General features: G+C 48.9%; 7 protein-coding genes across 7 annotated transcripts; 3 read left to right on the forward strand and 4 right to left on the reverse strand.

The window, feature by feature from the left end:
* Positions 1-1,301: 1,301 nt before the first annotated feature.
* FTJAE_1496 (non-ribosomal peptide synthetase) lies at positions 1,302-9,092 on the forward strand (the record flags this gene model as incomplete). The annotated part of the gene is made up of 4 exons (XM_037347591.1): positions 1,302-1,569; positions 1,630-1,798; positions 1,852-7,778; positions 7,834-9,092. The coding sequence occupies 4 exons, from the start codon at positions 1,302-1,304 to the stop codon at positions 9,090-9,092; spliced, it is 7,623 nt and encodes a 2,540-aa protein (XP_037211348.1).
* A 2,466-nt stretch (positions 9,093-11,558) lies between these two features.
* On the forward strand, positions 11,559-12,619 carry FTJAE_1497 (uncharacterized protein; the record flags this gene model as incomplete). Its single annotated transcript, XM_037347592.1, has 2 exons — positions 11,559-12,506; positions 12,566-12,619. The coding sequence occupies 2 exons, from the start codon at positions 11,559-11,561 to the stop codon at positions 12,617-12,619; spliced, it is 1,002 nt and encodes a 333-aa protein (XP_037211349.1).
* An 86-nt stretch (positions 12,620-12,705) lies between these two features.
* Positions 12,706-15,058, reverse strand: FTJAE_1498 (xylan 1 4-beta-xylosidase; the record flags this gene model as incomplete). Its single annotated transcript, XM_037347593.1, has 2 exons — positions 12,706-14,794; positions 14,847-15,058. The coding sequence occupies 2 exons, from the start codon at positions 15,056-15,058 to the stop codon at positions 12,706-12,708; spliced, it is 2,301 nt and encodes a 766-aa protein (XP_037211350.1).
* A 1,335-nt stretch (positions 15,059-16,393) lies between these two features.
* FTJAE_1499 (uncharacterized protein) lies at positions 16,394-17,209 on the reverse strand (the record flags this gene model as incomplete). The annotated part of the gene is made up of 1 exon (XM_037347594.1): positions 16,394-17,209. The coding sequence occupies one exon, from the start codon at positions 17,207-17,209 to the stop codon at positions 16,394-16,396; it is 816 nt and encodes a 271-aa protein (XP_037211351.1).
* A 549-nt stretch (positions 17,210-17,758) lies between these two features.
* Positions 17,759-18,982, reverse strand: FTJAE_1500 (2'-hydroxyisoflavone reductase; the record flags this gene model as incomplete). The annotated part of the gene is made up of 6 exons (XM_037347597.1): positions 17,759-18,021; positions 18,071-18,362; positions 18,484-18,511; positions 18,565-18,776; positions 18,829-18,899; positions 18,949-18,982. 6 exons carry the CDS (start codon positions 18,980-18,982, stop codon positions 17,759-17,761), a joined length of 900 nt encoding a protein of 299 aa, XP_037211352.1.
* Positions 18,983-19,368: 386 nt separating this feature from the next.
* On the forward strand, positions 19,369-20,440 carry FTJAE_1501 (uncharacterized protein; the record flags this gene model as incomplete). Its single annotated transcript, XM_037347598.1, has 2 exons — positions 19,369-19,401; positions 19,451-20,440. The coding sequence occupies 2 exons, from the start codon at positions 19,369-19,371 to the stop codon at positions 20,438-20,440; spliced, it is 1,023 nt and encodes a 340-aa protein (XP_037211353.1).
* A 194-nt stretch (positions 20,441-20,634) lies between these two features.
* Positions 20,635-21,793, reverse strand: FTJAE_1502 (carboxyphosphonoenolpyruvate phosphonomutase; the record flags this gene model as incomplete). Its single annotated transcript, XM_037347599.1, has 3 exons — positions 20,635-20,918; positions 20,985-21,251; positions 21,298-21,793. 3 exons carry the CDS (start codon positions 21,791-21,793, stop codon positions 20,635-20,637), a joined length of 1,047 nt encoding a protein of 348 aa, XP_037211354.1.
* Between the last annotated feature and the right edge of the window lie 395 nt (positions 21,794-22,188).

A 22,188-nucleotide genomic window follows, 5' to 3' on the forward strand; every position in this document is an offset into this window, starting at 1 on the left:
ACGAAGTATGCCAAAAAGTTGAAAATGCTTTCTCGTGATTTGGTTTGAATCTGCTGTGCTGACTTGAGAAGTGTCTGTCAAAATCCCCATATATAAAAAACGACTATGTAAGACACAATGTAACGTTTCATTCATCAACCATAACGTAAATCACCGCCAGAGTTCTACCTATCGCCATACTCAAGCTTTTCGAGTATCGTAGTCTATTCTCGGCCTGTGCCGCATACGACAACCCCTGGTTCAGTCAGCTCCATCGGAACATTTCCAACGCAGTGCAACAAACACTGTGTAAGATTAGCGTCCCCTCGGAAGCGGGCCGCTTCTAGTAGATTCTCTAGCTGCATGTCGCTAAAGTGTGACAACCCTCGTGATAGAATTGATGCAGTCACATTCTTAAACCTGTTCTAGATGCACGATTTGGGAAACATTTTTCCAGATGCAGGCTTCTGAGTGTTTCGAAAGATTCAGATCCTGTAACTTGTAACCCACCACTTCCTTCTGCAATTATGCAGCTGCATCTCGCCACTTGTCCTCAGGGGGCAGGAAATTCACCTAACCTCGATACAGGCTATCAAAATAAACTTAGCAAAGAGTCACCTAAGCTTAGGCTAGATCTACCTAAATATTTTTATCATTTAGGGTTAAGGTCCTGAGTTTTCTTTCCCCCCCTAGCTTGTAAAAAACATCTTATGGAGTCGCAATTGTGAACGTAATGGGAAGGATTGAGTATGCAGCCGCTGATTCAATAACTACCTTACTTGGTCTTCGATGCAACCCACGTGGCGTCAGTGAGACTGCATATGTCGTGGGGGTTGTAAGCGAAAGCCTTGTTCAACCCGAATACTACATTCCCTACATGCATCATCGCCACTTCCAGAAAAGGCATAGTGCACGTCTTACACAAGTTTTGTGAGGTTATTCCCAAATGTTTCGAGTAATGTCTTGAACGAAACGTATGACGAGATGTGTTCTACTCCTTGTATGGCAGGGAATCCAATCCTTCGGGATAGTGTTCGGCATTGCCGCTCTGCTTACTTGCAGATACTTGCAGCAGAGAAGGCAATTGAGCCGCAGGCCTTGTGTCACCACGGAATTTGAGAAGAATTTTTCAAAGACTCGAATAAAAGACTTCAGGAAGAGAGGATTGAAAGATATTAAGTATAAATAAGGGGACAATCTTGTGAAACAACTATCAATTTCATTCAGCATCACAAGCATATCATCCTCATAGACCAAAAGCATTTAGATTGATACTCCTAGCCTCTTTTGCTTACCACCTTAATACTCTAATTGTCTTTATCATGAAGCTCTATCACCACGTTGAGAAGCACGAGGATTTCTTCCTCCCCTATCAAGACGGTCTCGTCCTCAAGCCCGTTGAAGCCCTCGTCAAGCACGAGAAAGACATGAGCTTTTCTGATGTCGAGACCGTCCTTCCTGCTACTGAGGTCCAGAAGGATATTCTCAAAGAGGATGTTCAATGGGCTGAAGCGGTGCTCTTTTCTGGAAAGACATCTGCTTTGAGCTCTGAGAAGATCTTTGATGCGTGGAGATCTTTGGCATATCACCGTAAGTATTCCACTTTCTGATTAGAGCTGAGATGGAAGTGATTACTAACAGTTGGACTAGATATATGCCTTCGATCTTGCATTACCGATGGACCAACGCCAAAGATCGTGGTCCAGCGATGCATCGAGCCTGTTCAGTGGCGCCGCCCTGAAAAGGGATTTGAAAAGCATCACCGAGGCTCAGCATTCCTGACTGTTGAGCCAACAACCGTTCTGACGAGCTCAATCTCGTTCTTCACTTCCATCGAGCTCTGATTGATACAAACTCCCTTCATACCCTCAGACTTGACTGTCTTCTTCAAATCCACGGTATTCCTGGTATCGAAAGTACTGGATTTACCGCATACACACGATACCTCGCGCAGCAGCGCAAGGACATCGAATCTTCCAAAGCTTTCTGGTCCAAGACTTTCTCAGACATTGCCCCTCAGTCTATCTTTGGGCTTGAACCTGACGCTCTTGGTGGTTTTAACCAGGATAGACATGGAGTCAGTGCTGTTGTTCAAGGCGCAGAGCTAGCAGCGCTGAACAGCCTTGAGAAATCTCACGAGGACTCAAAGGCATGGCGCCAGACGTTCCTTGAAGCGATCTGGGCTCATGTCCTGAGTGCACACTCCGACTCTGAAGAGGTTCTTTTCGGAACTGTTCGACGAGACTCCAACTTCGTGGGATCGGACACTTGCGTCGGATGCCTCGACCAAACCTATCCCGTGCGCCTGCGCGTTCCCACTGGCGAAGACGCAACCTTCCCCGACCTTTCCACTTCACTGGACCAGTACCACACGGAAGCCGGTCGTCACGCATTCATCGGCTACACTGGAATTGAAGAACAGGCCCCAGCTGACATGCTAATCGAAACAGCCGTCAGTTACAGCCAAACCACCAACACACCTTGCATCGCGCCAAGTTTACGAAAATTCCCTGTCGTGTTGTGCATCAACGACGCCAGCGTGTTACAACTCGCTATCAAATGCACAACCAAGATCCCACTGGAGAAGGTCGAACTGGTCTTCAGACACTTCGTTTCGGGTATCTTCAGTACCGCACAGGGCTTGAGCGCAGTGGATAACTTCCCTCTTTCAGACATCCAGCTTGTGTCGGAGGCTGAAAAGCGTTTGATCCTATCTCGTTCGGTTAGTACCCGCAAGGTACAGCCTTCTACTATTCCTGCTTTGTTTGAGAAGACTGCGGCTCGATACCCTGAAAGAGTCGCAGTTGACTTTCAGGGAGAGACTGCACTCACCTTCGCCCAGCTCAACGCCCTCTCCAATCAACTCGCGAGGAAGCTGAGGCTTCAGAAAGGTGCAGTCTATCCCATCTTGGCTGACAGATCTCTGGATCTGGTTGTGGCTATCCTCGCGGTGCTGAAGGCTGGTTCAACGTATACTGTTCTTGACCCAGAATTCTCCGTCAGTCGCCTTGAGCAAGTCATCAACGATTGCAATGCAGCAGCGGTTCTTTCTACACGCAAATACATGAACTTGCTTCCCAAAACTGTCGATATTGAACAAGATCATACGCGACTAAGCACTGATGCCGCAGAATCACTTCGTGACCCTGATGGCATCGGCGTAGACGTAAAGCCTCAAGACCGCTGCTACATCATCTACACATCCGGTAGCACAGGAAAGCCCAAGGGTGCAGTGCTCACTCATGAGGCTGCCACCAGCGGAATGCAGCATCACTCTCTGAACGGGCTGAACCGATGGCTTCTCTTCTACAACCCGAGTTTCAGCGCCGCTCAGCGCACTATCCTCAGCACCCTTGTCAATGGCGGAACTCTCGTGTTGGCACCCAAGGAGGCACTCACCCGGGATCTCGCGGGAGTCATCAATCGGCTTTCGGTCGATGCCCTCGGTATCACACCTTCTGCCCTCTCTCTCTTGTCGCCTATGGATGTCCCAAATCTGAAGAGTATCACCCTCGTGGGCGAGCAGACTCCTCAAGAGCTCGTCAACACTTGGTCTTCTGTCAAGGGACTTACACTGAGGAACACGTATGGCCTCAGCGAATGCACGCAGCTCAACTTTGGAAGATCGTTAGTTACAGTTGATGGGATCGTTCCGAACCCTCGCATCCTAGACCCGCCAATCGACACAACGAGCGTCTTCATCCTCCGTCATGGAAGCACTGAGCTCTCGCCACTACTCGTATTCGGCGAACTCTGTCTCACCGGTCCACAGCTCGCACAAGGCTACGTCAACGAGCCTGGACTCACCGAGAAAGCATTCATCGCCAACCCTTTCGGTGCTGGAAAGCTTTACAGAACTGGTGACAAGGCTCGATGGCTTTCCAATGGCCAGATCGAGATTGAGGGACGTGTCGATATGCAAGTCAAGATCAATGGGCAAAAGGTCGAACCTGCTGAAGTCGATCGTCTTTTGGTCTCGCTTGATGTGATAAAGGGCGCTGTGACATTTTCTGTCAAGATGGAAGATCGCGCAATCCTGGCAACTGGCGTTGTTCTCAATGATGGGTCTTCTTTCAGAGACGCCGTCAACGCAGCGAGGAACCATCTTCGCGCCAACCTGCCAGTCTTCATGACGCCCACTCTTTGGATCCCTATTGAGTCGGTGCCTAGGAATGGCAACGGAAAACTCAACTACCACTTGCTGCGAAGTAAGGCAAAAGAGCTTGGTTTTGCTGGCTTTGCCAAGCTCATGGAATTAGGCAACGAAAAGAATGCGGAGGAAGTCCTCACTGATGTCGAAGAAGAGATTGCATCGGTATGGGCAAGATCTCTCAAGATTGACGGCTCCGTCATCCGTCGATCTCATTCCTTTACCGACCTTGGCGGGACTTCCATTGAGGCCATCCGAGTTGTGTCAGAGCTACGTGAGCACGGTCTAGCAACTGAACTCGGTGACCTGCTGGCCTACATCCCTCTCAGCGATATTGCATCCCGATCTCAGACTCTTGCAGTGGAGGATCAGCAAGACCCGACGCCTTTCTCACTCCTTCAGGATGAGAAGATGCTTGCAGAGTTGCAGGCTAACAGCGATACCAGCGACGCTTATCCTGTCACACCTTTCCAAGAGTCCATGCTGGTGTCGGTTAACTCGCCGTCAGATCCATACACCTATTCCAGGACTTGGGATGTAAGTCAGCTGGATCTCGCACGCCTGAGAGACAGCTTCGAGCAGGTGTTCAGGTCTCGCGACATCCTGCGCACCGTGTTTGTTCCATACAAACAGTCATTTGTACAGACCGTGAGGTCCAACGTAGACCTCCCCTGGTTTCAATCTCAGCAAACACTAGAGGCCTTCCAGCAAAGTGGCAGCGCTCATCACTGGGATATGGAGAAGCCTCTCTGGAAAGCAACTCTGACGTCGGATCAAGCTCTGGTTGTGACAATGCACCATTCACTGTTTGACTTCTGGTCTCACGGCTTCCTGTATGACGACGTCGCCGCTGTCTACACAGGCAATCCGGTTCCTCACCGCCCAAACATGAGCCGATTTATCCGATATTTGCAACAAGAGCCTGCTGCGAACAGCACCTCGTTCTGGTCTGAGTACCTCCAAGGTGCTGAGGTGCTCAAGCTGAACAGTAACCAGCTCTATAGCACCAGTAAGCTTGAGTTCGATCTTGGATACAGTCTTACTTCTCGCGCCCGAAGTGTTGGATTGACTCTCGGGGCAGTTGTATACAGCGCCTGGGCCATCGTTCTGTCTCGGCAGCTGGGATCCAATGACATCACTTTCGCAACCACTGTTTCAGGCAGAGAAGCTCCTGTCGTCGGTATCAATGATCTAGATGGACCTACCATGAGCACTGTTCCACAGAGGATCAAGCTCGACAGTGAATCTAGCCTTCGAGACGTCGCTCAGAAGACAGTTGCTTCATTTTCTCAGCTCCTCAAGCACTCTCAGGTCGGCATCGCTGCAGCGCTCAAAGCAGGTGGCATTGGTACACAAGACATTGACACACTCGTTAACATCTTGATTGATGCCAACAAGACTGAGAGACCCAGAAAGTCTCACGATATCTTCAAGATGCGCGGCTCGCGGCCTCAATGGGAGTCTGGACACGGCATGACTGTTCTGGAGGTCCAAGAATCACAAGGACAGAGCGACTCTACCATTCTCCGACTTTCAAGCAACGTAGACCCTCGACGCTTGGAATTCATCAAGAACTCATTGGTCGAGATGCTTCATCTTTTCTGCGACAAGCCCGATTCTATCCTCTCGTCTGCCAACATCATGGGCACTGCTGAACACGACCTCCTCTACAACCAGCTTTCCAATCGGGTGACACTTCGCGTTCCAGAGCCAGAGTTTCTTTACAGCGCTTTCAAGAGAATTGCACAGGAGACTCCCGATGCTATCGTGATTGACTTCAACAATGAGAAAACCATCTCTTACGGAGTCCTCGATAAGCTAGCGAATCGGTTTGCTCACACTCTTATCGATGCTGGCGTACAACCGGGTGATCTTGTTCCCATCATGCTTGACAAGTCAGTCGATATGATGGTTGTAATTCTTGGCACAATGATCGCTGGAGCAGCGTATGTTCCTTTGAGTCCCGACAATCCCATGGACAGAAACTCCTACATCGTGTCTGACACGTCAGCAAAACTCATTGTTGTTCATCCTACGCACATGGAGTTTGGCGATCATGTCAAGAAGTCTCTTGGAGTTGAGACACTGGTGATGAAAGGCTACCAGGACCTGAGCTCGATAAACTCGCGTGGTGAAGATGCAGACTATTGCCCCGTTGTCAATCACTCCCCAGACAACCTTGCCTATCTGATCTACACTTCCGGCAGCACAGGACTACCCAAGGGTGTCAAGGTCCCCCACAGAACCGCTGCTGCTGCCGTCACGAGCATGATACAAGTCGAAGGCCGCAACCAAGGCGAGTGGAGGACTTTGCAGTTCGCCAACTACGTATTCGACGCATCAGTTCAGGATTTCTTCAACACGCTCAGCAGCGGTGGTACATTGTGCATGGCTCCAACAGACGTCTTGCTTTCAGACATCGCAGGCTGTAGCAACCGAATGGATGTCCGTCAGGCTATCATCACACCAACGGTTGCCAAGTTGCTCAACCCAGCAGATGTCCCACGATTCGAGACACTCATCGTTGGAGGTGAGCCGCTGACCTCCGACGTCATCAAGACTTGGGCGCCTCAATGCAAGATCTTGAACGTCTACGGACCAACTGAGACGTCCATGGTGGTAACCACCAAACAAATTGAGTCGTTCTCAGAAAATCATGCCGTTGGTAATATTGGCGCTCCGTTTGACACCGTCATGGCCTTCATCCTTGATCCAAACGGCGAGACACTACAGCATTACGGTGCCGTCGGAGAACTGTGCATAGCTGGTCCTCAAGTAACAGATGGTTACATCAATAGACCCGACTTGACGACCGCTGCATACGTCGACTGTCCTCAACTTGGAGTTCGACTCTACAGAACTGGCGACTTGGCTCGATGGCTACCTGATGGCGAGATCGAGTGTCTTGGCCGCAAAGACAACCAGGTCAAGATTCACGGTCATCGCATTGAACTTGGAGAGGTTGAAAATGCCATTCGGAACTCGGGTCTTGTTAAGGATGCGATTGCTGTTGCTGCCAAGGTACACGATAAGGTCCACCTGGTTGCGTTCTGTACCTTCAATGATGCTGCTGGAATGGATGGCGCTGGTATTCTCGACCCTTCCACCATGAGAGACACATTTACGAGCCTGCACGAAAAACTCGGATCGTTGGCGACTTATATGGTCCCCAAGTTTGTCATCCCAATGGCTGATTTCCCGAAGCTGCCTTCGCGAAAGGTTGACCGCAAGGCATTGAAGAAGATGCTGGACGACCTCGATCGGGATTTCTTAGCGCAATGCGTCCTGGATTCTCCCAGCCAGGGCCACACAATCGTGCCTGTAGAGACCCCCTCCGAGATTGCTTTGGAGTCGGTCTGGGCGGATATCTTTGGCCTACCGACCGCTCAGATTGGACGCGAGGCAAACTTCTTAGCATTGGGAGGTGATTCGATCTCTGCAATCAGTCTTACTGGCCTTCTTCGCAAACTGGGCTATCATCTGACGGTACTCGATATCCTCCAGTCTCCAAAACTTAGAGACATGGCTTCTGCCATGCGAAAGATGGAGACCGAGTCACTGAGCAAGAGGACGGTCTTTAACGTTCCAGAGAATGTCAAGCAGGCTATTGGAAACACTGGGCTTACATGGGATGATCACGTTGAGTACGGTAGGTTGCCCTCTTTAAACAGTTAAATAGGCCATAAGATGCTAACCTTCAATAGCATACCCTTGTCCCCCCGGCCAAGCAGAGTTCTTGAAACAAGGCGCTCGAGACTCTCAGATGTGGGTGCTTCAGACGGTGCGTCGCATGGCTGGTGTCATCGAGCCTGATGCCTGGATCAAAGCCACCAGGCAGCTCACTGAAGTCAATGACATCTTACGCACGACTTGGCTAGAGGCATCTCCTGGGAACTGGGTTGGAGTTGTCCTTCGCGATGCACAGCCAAACATCGCAACTGTCGCCCTGGACTCAGACGAGCAGATGTCCGACTTCCTCGAAGACTTCTGGCGAACACGCTTTGAGTTCGGTCGTCCCTTCATTAAATACGCCATCATCACTCACGGAGACTCATCCTGGGACTTGATCATCAAGATGGACCATGCCGTATACGACGGAACTCTTCTACGCGTCTTTGATCAGCACTTCGAGAACATTCTACAAGGCAAGCCTTTGCCTCCTCGCGCCGAGTTCCGTGATTTCGCTCAGCATGTCTTTGAGCAAGATAAGTCCAAGGCGCTTACATACTGGAAGGAAAAATTCACACATGCTGAGCAATCATCCCTGATTCTCAAGGGCCACGATCTCAGTACAGTTAGTGAACCTCGCGTGACCGCTAGTTTCAAGATGAAGATGGATACGCGCGGCATCGATCAAGTGGCAAGGAACTATGGCGTCACTCCGAGCATCATCTTCCAGGCGGCGTTCACAGTTTGGCTAGCTAGGGCTACACAGAGTGATCATGTGCGCTATGATTATCTCCTCAGCGGAAGAAATGTGGCACTTCCTGATCCTCAGTCCATCAACGGTACTCTAGCCAACTTCTTGCCGATCTGGACAAGTACGAGCGCCACTGAGAAGGTCTCAGATCTTCTTGCGAGGTTACAAGAGGACTTTTGGGCAGTCACAGAGAATGGCTTAGTTGGACTTGACGATATTTACGAGGCACTGGATGTTTCTCGCGCGGCTCATGGTAACAAGGTCTTGTTTCTGTCACAGCCATTCGACCCTGTTCCATTGGATGATGCAACGACCCGCAATCGATGGCTTGTCATGGCCAAGTCAAAGGTGCGGATGTATCAGCCGTATGCGCTTGTAGTTGAGGTATCGAAGTCCTTTGGTGATAGTTCGATATTGAAGGTCATGTATGATGAGAATGTGTTTGATCATGGGATGGCTGAAGCTTTTGCTTCTGAGATCACTGGGTTGGTATCGGCTATGATGCAGGATGAAAAGAAGATTACGACTGTTGAGGAAGTTTAGATATATGCTTGTAGATTAGACATTTTAGATTAACGCTTAATGGATTTAGATGATACTCATGGTTTCCAGATGCCGTGGGAGAAATTATTATGCATAATAGCTGCTTGCTTAATATGATCTACTCTGCTTAGGAGCATACCGTGACATTAACAAAACACCAATCAGGAGGAGGCTACTGCATACTATGAGTCTATCCTCGCGACTTTCATCTCCTAGAACCTATCGTGAGTAATTATGCCTTCAATGTTAAACTTGGGATGGAAGTCTTCAACGTACCTTCGCTAACAGTCGTCAGACACAGAAAGGTGAAAATATTCAGTGGAACCCTCATCAGTCCGTACACTCGACCTCTCCGCCCTTCCTGCACTAGCTGGTCTTTTAGGTAGGTTATACTTGGATAATACAGTCCGACACACATCTCGAAGAGGCAAAGCGCCCAGAAACGACTGAACTCATCCCGGAGTAAAGTCGTCAACAGTAGAGCTGAGGCCGAGATTGATGACGCAAGCTGAATTGCCCCCGAAGAGAGTTGCGTCGAATTTGTCTCGCGCGACGCATAGAGAAATATGAAAGAGCCCAGAGACGTGGCACCCATGAGACTTGAAAATATTATACCAAAAGGAGGGTTTGCCCAAATTCTCTCATGGGCACGCGCTGACATGATCGTCTGGGGCCATGAGTAAAGGATAACGTGAACAGAGCCCTCGAAGAAGCACATTGTTAATGTGAGAATAACGAGACTCGGGTCTTTTACTCATATTGTCAGCTGAATTTCAGTATGATGGGTCGGAGCTACATACTCATAAGAGACATTGCACTCGCCTTCCACGACGTTTCGACTATCGGGGACTTTCCTGGTGTTCCACGATTCTCGGCCTAGATCTATGTTAGCAAATAATACAAGGTAGACATAAGGCAGACCTACCCAGGATCGAGTTATGACCATTAGCGCCAAGCTTAGACAGATGATACTGAGTAAGAAAGGAGCGGTATGTGAGCCCAAGGCATTCACAGCCGCTTGGGCTACCATACCGCTCCCAGTAGAAGCGATGTTACTTGTCACAGCCATCATGCTATATATCGTGCTCAAAGCAGTCCCGCGGTCCCCAAACGCTTGTCGTTTATACTCAGCTGTCATCCAACTCTGAAACGCCGAGTACAGTAAGGTCGTGCAACAGCCGGCCATGACTCTGCCTACGAACAGTAATACTATATTTCCTGAGACCATAGTAAGGGAGGAGACCGAGTATATCAAACAGAAGCATTGGCACATGACCTTTTTGCCATGCTTATCTGCCAGAGAGTCCACGAATAGTGCGCTGACTCCAGCAGAGACGAAGCCTGTGGCGAAGAGAGTTGCGATGGTAGGCTCTGATAGTTTATGGGTATTCTTCAGACAGCTGTATAAATATGACGCCTGCACTCGGCCGTTGCAAATTAGATACCGCTCTGTTTGGTGCTGTCCTTGTCATTAAGGAACGCACCTGAAGCCATTCTGCCGCCATCGCCAGGCCGTAAGCCCATAGAAACTTGTTGCGAAAATTAAAATATCTATCGCCCATCGACTCATGATTCATATCGTGTATCTCATCGTCGATCATATCAAGACGCCTCGCCTCAGCCGCAGAGGCTCGGTCGACCTTGAACGTCACATGTCTGTGATGCCAGAAGGAAGCAAAAGTGGGCGGTATTATAATGATAATGAGCGTGATAGTATAGTAGTCCATAGCTGGCAGACATGTCGGGATGTTTTATAAAAGAAGGACTCTGAGGCGAAAAAGCCATGTAGTACAAGAAAAGCCTGGGGAGAAAAGGCTAAGAAAATTGGACGATGCCATCGTGGGAATACGAGACGAGGACCGTGCTGAGGTGTTGACGTTTCACTCCATATCCCTGGTGTCTGAGCCTAGCCCTCATTGGTCTGTATGGTAAAACGCCGAAGTGGTTCCCGGGAATCCGGCAGAAGAAGACGGAACTGTGGGCCAGAGGGATTGACGTTATCTTAGCTGCTGACGTAGGAGTTCTATCGTCAATGGAAAAATAGGACAGCTGATCAGTATCGACATGTAAACAAGGCACTATGGGTCTAATAGTCTGAAGAGCTATATCTCGCTGAAAGAATGCCGAGCTTGTGATGTTCATAGGCAAATTGGTCTATCAAGAGAAGACATCTTGGAGACCCACGTTGCCGATTATCCCGTCTCGGCAAGTTGATCCGAGCTTTACGTGTAGGACTAGCCCTATTAATCTGGAGTCCGCGTCTCCTCTGGGAACGGATCGTGCCACTTCAGGTGAAACTCAAAACAACAGTGAAAAGGGGATAATTACCTCAACTCACCATGAGAATATGGTCATCAGCGGTGTTGAGTATTTTTAATGCGAGTTCCTGTTCTTCTTATTTCTCACTTCCCTATATCAATTGTATAAGTTAAAAGCTGAAATTCCAGTTTCTAGGCCCACTTCGTCATGGCCATGTCTCAAAAACTGGTCACAATCAGCTTCATCTTCGCGACGATACTGCTCTTCACTGTATTATTCACGAGAACATCTCCTCGCTTCTCAAAGTCAATATCGCCACAGAATCATGAAGCTGTCTTTAGTAACGATCCTCATTTAAACTCAAGACTCGCTCATGCCGAAAAACTATGGAAGCGCTCTATCAAAGCTCGCGAAGAAATGGTCGAAGTAGTTGGCTACGACAAGACCTTCCCCGACGGATACATGAACCCGTTCAACGTCTGGGACTTTGCTCGCCCAAGTTTCTTCTGCCCTCACGATCTTGAACGTGTCGGCTCCATCAGCGATGGCGGCAAGATCATCTGCGGCATGTCGCGCTATGAGAAAGAATGTCCTGGTCCGTCATCAGACTCAAACAAGGCGCGCGAATTCATCGTCTACTCATTCGGAGTGAATGTCGACTCCTCTTTCGAGGCAGAACTGCTCCAGCGCACGAATGCCCGAATCTGGGGATATGATGGCACCGTTGATAAATGGGCGCAGCAAGTTCCTGAGTGGATATGGTCGCGAGCCAAGTTCCAAAAGGCAATGATTGGGTACGTATCGGATAGCAAGGCTAGACCGCCTGTGTTCTCGATACAGGATCTTATGAAGATGAATGGGCATTCTTATGTTGATCTAATCAAGATGGATATTGAGGGCGCTGAGTTTGATGTTCTGACGTCGTTGATTGAGTCGGTCAAAGAGCAGAGGAAGAATGGAAATGCGACGTTGCCTTTTGGTCAGTTATTGGTTGAGATGCATCTTAAGCAACCACCAGAAGGAATCACGGTCCCAAATGACCTTCGATCATGGCTGGAGTGGTGGTATTCGCTAGAGGAGATGGGCTTGAGGCCAGTGAGCAATGAGGATAATTGGATCGGTGATAGAGTCTATGGCATGCCCAGATTCATGGAAGTATGTCTAAATCAGCCCAGCTTCAGTTTATGCGCAATTTTACTGACAACTATTCATAGTACACATTTATCAACGCAATTGACAAGGAGCGGAATTTGTTACTGTGGACATGAAGGACGGAGCTTCGTATTTAAGCTATATGCAATACTTGAAATACCACATAATCTTCTCAATTTCCCGATATCCAAAGTGAGTTGAATCAGGCTGACTTGGGATCTTGAGGCCAATTGTCCAAAGTAGCCTTCTTTCCAGTCAACGTAACCTGGATCTTAGCTTGCGTAGGCTCATCCAGCAACAGAGTGTAAGTCCCAGGATAAACAACCAAATCACCATTCTCTCCCCTTCGCGCAATGTTATCCAAAGTCCACTCAAGTGAGATATCCTTGGTAGAAGAAGGCGCGACATCATGTAAGCGACCATAAGCTGCAAGTGTCTTGAGAGGATAAGGCTTGGGTCCAACTTCACTCTTGATGAAGACCAGAGAGACAAAGTCAGAGGTAATGCGGCCGGTGTTCTTGACGTTGACTTGGATTGGGGGCAGCGCGCATGTATCGGAATATTGAGCATTGCAACCCTTGAGAAGTTTCTGAATGTCGTAAGTCAACTTGTTGGACTTGAATTTGGCTTGGAATTTGGTGTAATGAAGACCAAAGCCATAGGGCAGAACTGGAGTCGAATACCAGCGATAAGTTCTTCCAGGCAACGACTTGGTAGGTCTGAGGTCCATATCGGTCATGCCAATCTGCTCAGTATACTTGCTCGGGTATTGTGTGACAGGTAGTCGACCAGCAGGACTCTTGCGTCCAGTAAGCAGGTCCATGACTGCAGTACCGCCGTCCTGACCAGGATAGTTGACCCAGAGAATACTGTTAATCTTCTTGTTCTTCAGAAGCGCAGTGTCATCGACTTGATCACCGAGCTGAATAACAACCAATGGCTTGCCGAGACTAGAGAGCTTCTGGAGAAGAGTCAGTTGACTCTCAGGCCAGTCAAGGTTCTCACGATCTCTATCCTCGCCAGCAGCTGAAGCATCAAGACCACCAAAGTAGAGAATGTAATCAGACTTCTTCGCCGCAGCTACGGCATTGGTAGTCCAGTTATCGTGAGACGAACTGTTCTGCAGTGTCGGTCCCCAAGCGACGTTGGTGTCAAGGCCAAGCTTCTCAGCTGCGTAAAGCGGGCTATGGAGGAAAGGAGCGCGACCGCTGTAACCGCCCTGCAGCTTGGAAGTATCGTTGGCCCAGAATCCGACCATCGCAACACTATCCTTCTTCTTGAGCTTCAGAGGCAAGGTACCATCGTTCTTCAGAAGAACAGCACCCTCAACAGCAGACCTGAGCGCGAGATCCTGAGCTTCCTTGGTGTTGACATCCGCAAAGCTAAGCGAGTTCCATTGCGCTTTGACACCGTCAAAGAAACCAGTATGAACAAGCCCTTCGAAGAGACGTTTCAAAGAACGATCCATGAGCTTCTCAGTCAAGAGACCTTGCTTATATGAATCGGAGACGTCGCTGGTAGTAGTATACTCGCAGCTAGAATCCATGCCGTTCTCAAACGCTACCTGGGCGCCTTCCGCATTGGTCTTGACATACTTGTGATTCTGCCAGATATCCTGCATTGCGCCGCAATCACTAGTGATCCAGTTGTTATCGCGGGTCCAGTTCCAGTGCCCTCTGAGGATCGTCTCCTGAAGATAAGAGTTTGCGCACGCGGGGATACCGTTCACGGCGTTGTAGGCGCACATGATGGAGCCAACCTTTGCATCACGGGTGCACTCCTGGAAAGGTCTGACGTAGTACTCAGCCAAGTCCTGAGGAGTAATCTTGGCATCAAAATCATGACGCGTGAAACCTCCCCAGTCCTCAAAGTCGTTTCCAGCATAGTGCTTGCAAGTCGCGACAATACGGCGCTGTTCCTTGTCGCCTTCGAGACCTTTGACGATGTAGCGAGCATAGCGGCTGACATGAAGTGCGTCTTCACCGGGAGTTTCGGAGCCACGACCCCAGCGAGGATCTTTGAAGGGGTTGACGTTGGGTGTCCAGAAGTCAACTCCGCGCCAACCGCCGTTGGTGAACGCACGCGCTTCGGTTCCGACGACGTTACCGATATCGTGAATCAGATCATCGTCGAAAGCGGCTGCCATGAGAAGAGGCATGGGGAATGATGTAGCGGCGTTGTAGGGAGGAGTATCAGCAAAACGACCACCTGGAGATCCGGCGAGGCCATGGAGGGCTTCATTCCACCAGTTGTACCTTGGAAGTCCGATTCTTGGTGCACCAGTTGCATTGCTGCTTTAAGTCAGTCCGAATCCCCAATTGTAATCATGAGCGAGTCTCTTACCTGACCAAGTTGCCCACCTTCTCCTCGGGCGTCAGAGCAGCAACCAAAGCAGCAGCTCTTTTAGCGGGGGATAGCGAGGTATTGCAAATGCCATTCTTGCTCAGCGGTCCCTTGGTACAATCAGGAAGCGTATATGGCGTAGCAGCCTCAGCCAATCCACCCAAAAGAGAAAGCGATAAAGCGCTAGCAGCGACCTGAAGATGGAGCAACATGGTGTTACTCTGCGTGAGAAATAACCTTGCCCTGACCAGAGTCCTGTTCTCGCCGTCTACTCTTATACTTCTCGCTTCATTACTTCATGACCCTTCTCTTCTCCGGTTACTGCGGAGTCATGCATATGCTCATTTGCGGCTCATCATAGCCGAGCAAATAAAAACTCAATAACACAGCGCTCTCCCAGGGGCATATGGCACGATCGGCAATTGTCTAACCGCAGTTGAAGCTATCGGATATTATAATTGAGTGCGGGGAGCCGCGGGGATGCGGGGATCAAAGGTACAGTTTCAGGCAGAATACGGATTGATGTAACATAATAAATAGCCTAATAGCAAAACCTTTAACAAAAGCATAATACAGTGAAGTATGAGGTCACGATCAGCAGGTGTTGATTCTGTTGGTTATGGTCATCAGGGTTACAAAGCTTATGGAAATTACCAGAAGTTAAATATTGGTGCGCTTGGACATCGGAAATGCAAAGGGTCACGGCTAATATACAGGAAACCGTTGGGCACTCGGCCCTTCTTTAGGCTCAGAAGTGTGATATTGGCTGCTGTGTTTCTCCCCATTGAGGCATATTATCTTACTGTACCGCTCGTTTGTCGCATCTGCAACTTGAGCACCACGTGAGCCGATAGATCCCTGAATTAAAGCCTGCACTATCCTGGTGGTGTTAGACGCGGGAATAAACAGGGTTCACTCGATTCTTGGAAGCTGCCCATGTCTGAACCTAATGTACTCCCGTGGCAAGATTCTTTCAGACGCCAATCATGATTCCACTCTACAGAAGACATCCCCTCTTGTCTTCCTTCTCATTTACTGATTTGGACTGGTGGGTTAGGACAGAGATGCCAGTAGACCACGCCGTGATTGATCGAGCTCTGCAAAAGAACCAAGATTGCTACGATCTACTTGCTATGGCCTCTGGACAAAGTCTTTTCCAGATATTCAATCCTTTGAGCCCTGCTACTTTTATAACTCGACGACACCAGTGCCAATTGGCAGGGTAATGTCTCGGAGAAGATAGTCTGGCAATATCCTGTGCGTTTTAGAGCATGCTAGAAGTTTCATGTCGATGTAACTGAAGGTACATTCAGCACATCTCAAATCAGACTATGGTCAGATCGCTTCCTGTTTGTGATAGTTGCAGGATGGTATAGTACAAGCTTAGAAAATGTCCCATGACTAGAATAAGTGTTGAAACTGGTCTCTGTGCCATGATTTAACTGCGAAAAAAGCTGATTTACAATATCAGTGCGTGTTTATTGTGGGATAAGTTGTTTTCACCCCACCAGATCTGTCATCCCTTTGTCCAAGCAGACGCCGGCTCACTATGAGCCTGCCAACGACGCGATTCTACCGAAGTAATGTTGCGATATAATACGCAAGAGGATAGCGATAGACACATTTGAAAAGATGTCACCTAATTGTCCAACAGCTGCAGGACCGTAAAACTCAAATACACCCAGTGCTGCGTTATCCTCAAAGGTATTTCCTCCAGATGCCTCAAAAGTAGCAATAGGCCAGCCCTGGCCTACAACAGGTACAAGCTCCCAGCTTCCAAAGTCGCTGTCAGAAAATGCTTCGATGATCTGCCACAGAGTTGATGTTTTTTGTGTCTTCTTTTTTCGCCACTGCCACCTTTGAGAGGTGCCATTAACCTCAACATCAAACGGCCAGGTAGCGCCATCGTTAAACATGCTCGTCTCCACAAGGTTGGCTTGAAAGCTATCAAAAGTGATGGTGCTCTTGCTACTGAAGGTATGCCGACTCTCTATAGTGCAGATAGGTAAATTCTCAGATGCATATGGCCCCTCTTTGATCTTGAGTCTGCTGCTAGAGAACATCTTTGCAGAGTAGGCTACTGGGCCTTTGAGCTGAGGCCCAAGTTCGAGACAGCTTGTACCTCCGCTGGTCATGACATTCCAGATGTGGAACCTGGCGGGAAGTCTGGTGAAGCCTATGCGAGGGTAGTAACTTGGTGGTCCCTGAAAGCCAGAAGGACCTGCTGCAGGTGGATAGATGGATTGCTGGTGACCTGCGTTGGGAGGTCCCTGATAGTACGGAGGATAGCTTGATGGTGGCTGGTTCATGTTGGAACCCGGCGGAGGGCCAGGCGGTGGATAGTAGTTGGGATAGTCGGACATATTGGTGGAAGCTATAGGCAGTGGAAACATCCCTGGACTGGGGAGGTCCAGGAGTGAGTTATTTGAGGAAAGAGGCAGGGTATGGTGTTTAAATCTTGGCTAAGAGCAATACGGAGAAAACTACGACTGACCCGGGGACTATGTTTGCCTAAATACTTTTCTCAGATTCTCTTGGTTTTCCCATTGATCGCGAGATGATGCTTCTTCGAGGCTTAAGTGGGGTCAAATCAAACTTGAAGCTTACCCGTTTGGGTGAAATCGTGCGCCATGAGTCAAATTGTGGAACCTCAAATGGTGCTGATGAATCATGTCTGACCTTTGGTGTATTAGTTGACAGTCAGTCAACCTGATTATCCGGGCATTGCGAGAAAAGACTATGATCAAAAAAAGAGGCCCAAACTTTTGAGATGGGAAGTAGCCACTGATATATCAATGAAAATGTCAAGTTCAATTGTCATGCAAAATGGAAGGAAAATGGTCAGCGGTTTGCTAAGTTATATCTTCTTGACGATATGAGCCTCTCATAGCTTGAGAAACCCCAGCAAAGCCTTAACTCTTGCCCTCCCACACAGAATTCAACAGCTCATTAACCTTGGTGAATTTATAATCTCGGAAAACTCGATTCCATTCATCCGAGACAGTCCAAGCTCCGCGGTGGAAGGCGGTGAGAGTACCAATGACCACCATCTTGGAGAAAGCCTCTACCTGATCCTGGGGAACCGATGGCAGCGGAAGTCGGGGGTAATTGTCCGTCTTGAGTTCGCCAGCTGCTAGGTCTTCCATCTTGAGCCACTCGATAGCAAAAGGCTCTCCTGCGTGAAGTCAGTACCATTGTTTGTTGTTGCTTGCCGGTATGCTTACCTCTGAGTTCTTCTCCAATTTTGAGAAGTTGACGAATGGAGATACGATCGCCGCTAATACCTCCAATTACGGACCACTCGCCCTCAAAATCGATAGCCTGGGTAACGATGTTGGCAATGTCGTTGACACTTGTATAAGTGATCTCATCATCGAGGGTGCCTTCGACGACTATCGCACGTTTCTTGACGAAATCGACGTTGACTACGGTAGTAGTGATATACTTTGCGGTCTTGTAAGGGTGGCAAAGGTAATCCATAAACCCACCAGGTTGGAATAGTGTATACTCGATAATCTAATTGACTGGATTAGCTCCTGTAATGAAGAGAGTATCTGGGCTAAGATGCCTTCTTATCAGAGTTCAGAGTCTTGAGATAATCTCTAATTTCAATCTTGCCGCTGTACCATGACATGACGTCCAGCGAGTCTGCGAGTTTGGCTCCCCTGAAGCATAGTCAATTGAAGTGTCGCTCGTTAATGCTTGATGTAAAACTCACGTTGCCCACTCGGATGGAGCGAACCTCTTCACGCCAGCCTCGACAGCTGCGTCAATAAGTCGCTTCTGGGTTTCGCTACCCGGATCTAAATGAACGGCTAGGAATGAGAGAACAGTCTCAACACCACGGAATAAATCAACAAGCTTAGACTTGTTTTCGTAATCAGCTTTGATCCAGGTGACGCCTGGGAGCTCTGGAAATGTAGATGGGTCCTAGATCTGTCAGTTACTAGTTACAACAGGCGGATGATGATTCTAGATGTACCTTGCGAACGAGTGCTGTGATATCGTGCTTTCCGGTAGCGACAAGCCTGTCGAGAATCTCTCTAGCGAGCTCTGGAGAAGGTCAATGATTGGGGCAGTGAAACTGTAAGGCTAAACATACCGCTCGAGGCTCCTGCAATAGCGATTTTGACCATATTGGATACTTTTAAGTGTTGGTAGCTGGGAATGAGAGTATTGTGAAGCTGATATGTTTTTGTGAAGCGAGGAGGATCTCATCTTTATACGAATTGTTTCTCATTAGCGATGAGTCCTTTTTTTTAGTCAATTCCAAAATCTAGGGACAACTTTTGACCCGAACACGTAACCTCAATCCTTCGGTCTCTTGGTGATACTAATTCGGCCTGAGCCATCTCCCGCGGTTACGTGATCGGGGTAATTGGTGCCAATCTCCACCCAATCAGGTCAAGGCATCTCTGCTTACTCTCCCGCTTCAATCTGACAAATCCAATATTTGCACCAAGTTTGTGAAGAAATTATCCTTTGACCAGTAAAAGACCAGAAAGTAACTATTAGCGGCAGCATGGGTATTACAGAGCCTCAAGATGAACTGACGGTATGATTCCTCCGCGCGACTCCGTCCAGGCGCTAACATAGGTTTCCAGCGTCGTCGTGAGCGAGGCCGACGCTCCCAAGCAGCTTTTCGCAAGCGACAGGCTCAATCGAATCATGCGCTGGCAGATCAAAATGCGCGTATGAAACAAGGCGTCCAAAGACTACTCGATGCTGTTCAAGGTGATGAGAGACCTGAGATGCTTGGCATCTTTCGCGAGCTTGCAGTCGCTGCTGATCTTGAAGCTCCACCAAAAGTCTCGACGGGAGGGACAGAGCGTCCGAGGACTGAGGCTTCAGGTAGCGATACTACCGCTGTAGAGGCAGACAGCTTCCAGGACTTGTTCGGCCACATTCCCCTGCCAGTGAACTTGTCACAATCAACCCAGTATCGTCTCGAGTGCAGCATGTGGCTAGACCCATTACACTACCTCCGCGTCTCGTTGCCGCCTCAGGATATCCTGCCATATCTTGGACCCGGTGCAGAGACATTTGCAGGCCTTCTCTTCTGGTCCGTCATGGAGCATTACCAAACTGTATGCACGCAACACAACGCCAAAACAGTCATCCAGAGGGGCCTGAAGCATTCAAAAGCCACGCAAGATATCAAACCCTCCTTCATCGAAACTATGGCAAAGGCACGAGTCGAGTATAAGCAAACAGGATCTATCAACCAAGCACATGCTGTCGCCGCTGAAAAGGATCTGGGACTTGTGTTGTGCAATCTCATAGAAACAGAGTATCGATCCACAGGCAAGGATCCGGATCAATGGCTGTCGTGTATCGGGATTGAGAAACGACTCAGGAAGACAATGAGTGATGATTCACTAGAGACTTTGAGAAATGCTGCACTCGGAGATGGGGATGCAGGTTTGCAGTATCTACTGGAAGATGTTAAGTGCAGACTGTACGATAGCTGTGTCTGTTTTGGAGATGGACCTCGATGGGATGTGAAGATCGTGGACCAGTTTTTTGCCCCTTTCACAAGATGCGGAATAGAAGGCGAAATGGGAATACGAGGTGATACGCTTGCATCAGTGTAGCATCTTCATCTCTACTAGCAAGACGTATGTTTTTAAGCAGGAATGAACTCGTACTTCTGTTCTCATGGCCAAATCATCACAAATATCTCCAGGCTAGCCTATAACGAGCTTTATGTGATTGTTACATATTTGACACATATTTACTTCGACATCACGTCGCGTGATGTTCTGATCTACTGTACTAGATACGAAGACTAAGAATGGCCGTTTGTGGATTCAGTCACAAGGCCATCATCCTTGAACTTGTACCTCTCCTCCAGATCCCAGTACTTATTGAATCCAACGCCCTCACAAACTTCGTTGTACGAAAGAATCATAGGTGGTTTCCCCACCGTCATACTTTTCTTCAGTTCTTCCAAGGTCTCGCGGATACTCTTGAGCTTCGCAGCCACAAGAGTCCAGGGATATGCCACAGCACAGAATCCCAGTTCTGCAAGGTCCTTGGCAGACAGATTCTCAGTCTTTCCACCTTCAATAACTAAGGCGATAAGTCAGTACGATTCCTGTGATTGTAGTGAGATTGAGGCTAAGTAAAGTGACTTACTGTTTGCAAATGTGGGGATACCAATCTCCTCTACACATCGCCGCATTGATTCACGATCGGGAAGAGCCTCAACGAAAACGGCATCAACGCCGATTCTTTTGAACTCTTTGGCACGGCTCATGGCCTCTTCCCAGCCATGGATCAAAGCATCGGTTCTCGCTAGGATAAAAATATCCTTGCCTTGATCTCGAGCGTCGCAAGCAGCCTGGATACGGGCATATGCCTCGCCACGAGAGACAACTGACTTGCCCTTGGTATGGCCGCATCCTGAGACGGTTAGCTCTAGATCATTTAAGTACCATGACAGACTTACGCTTTGGCCAGGTTTGGTCCTCAATCATGATTCCAGCAGCGCCAGCATGGGCGTAGCTCTCCACAGTTCTCTTTACATTGAGCGGACTGCCGTATCCGGTATCTCCATCGGCCATAACAGGCACAGAGACCTGCCGCACAGTTTCCTGGATCTTATCGCAGACCTCAGCCATAGCGATATACCCAGTGTCAGGAAGACCATAGGCACTAGCTACAGCATACCCAGCGAGGAAAATCATGGGAAAACCAGCTTCCTCACAGAGTCGTGATGAAAGACCGTCATAGCTGCAGGCGTGGGCGAGGATCTTGGTAGGGTCATTATGGGCCTCGAGCATCATGGTGCGAAGAGCCGAGGCGTGGACGGATGGGATTTTGCCGCGGACATTCTTCAGAGTGCCAGTTACATCTGCGGTCTGGCCTGGCTTGCCAGGCTTTTGCAGGGTTGGGGGATTGAATTGGAAGGGATAGGGGGTGCTGTTGACAATGGACTTGGACATCGTGAATTGAATTGGGGTGTTTGATGCAGATATGTGTTGTTGGGATGATGAGATGTTGGATGATTGATGATGAGCAGTCTGAACGGAGACGTTGGAAGAACAACTTATATACATGATGCCTAGGAATAAGTAAAGGTTCGGAGCTGGTTGACATTCGGATATGCTCGGAAAGTGACGGATACTCGTCTATCCGGAGTAGAGCATGATCCGGATCTAATAAGCTGCCCCGGATAGTTCTTAGAGAATCTGGGGTATGCGGGGTCCCCGCATCTTGGATCTGGATCCGAGATCAGATGCTCCCCTTTCTGCAAGCTGCAAACTTTGAATCCCGGAGACTGACGGGATCTGTCGAAGATAGCGTCAAAGCGTTTCAAAAGTGATAGTTCATCGCTCGA

This window comes from Fusarium tjaetaba, assembly GCF_013396195.1.
Source record: "Fusarium tjaetaba strain NRRL 66243 chromosome Unknown NRRL66243_c0000028, whole genome shotgun sequence".
Lineage (NCBI taxonomy): Eukaryota > Fungi > Ascomycota > Sordariomycetes > Hypocreales > Nectriaceae > Fusarium > Fusarium tjaetaba.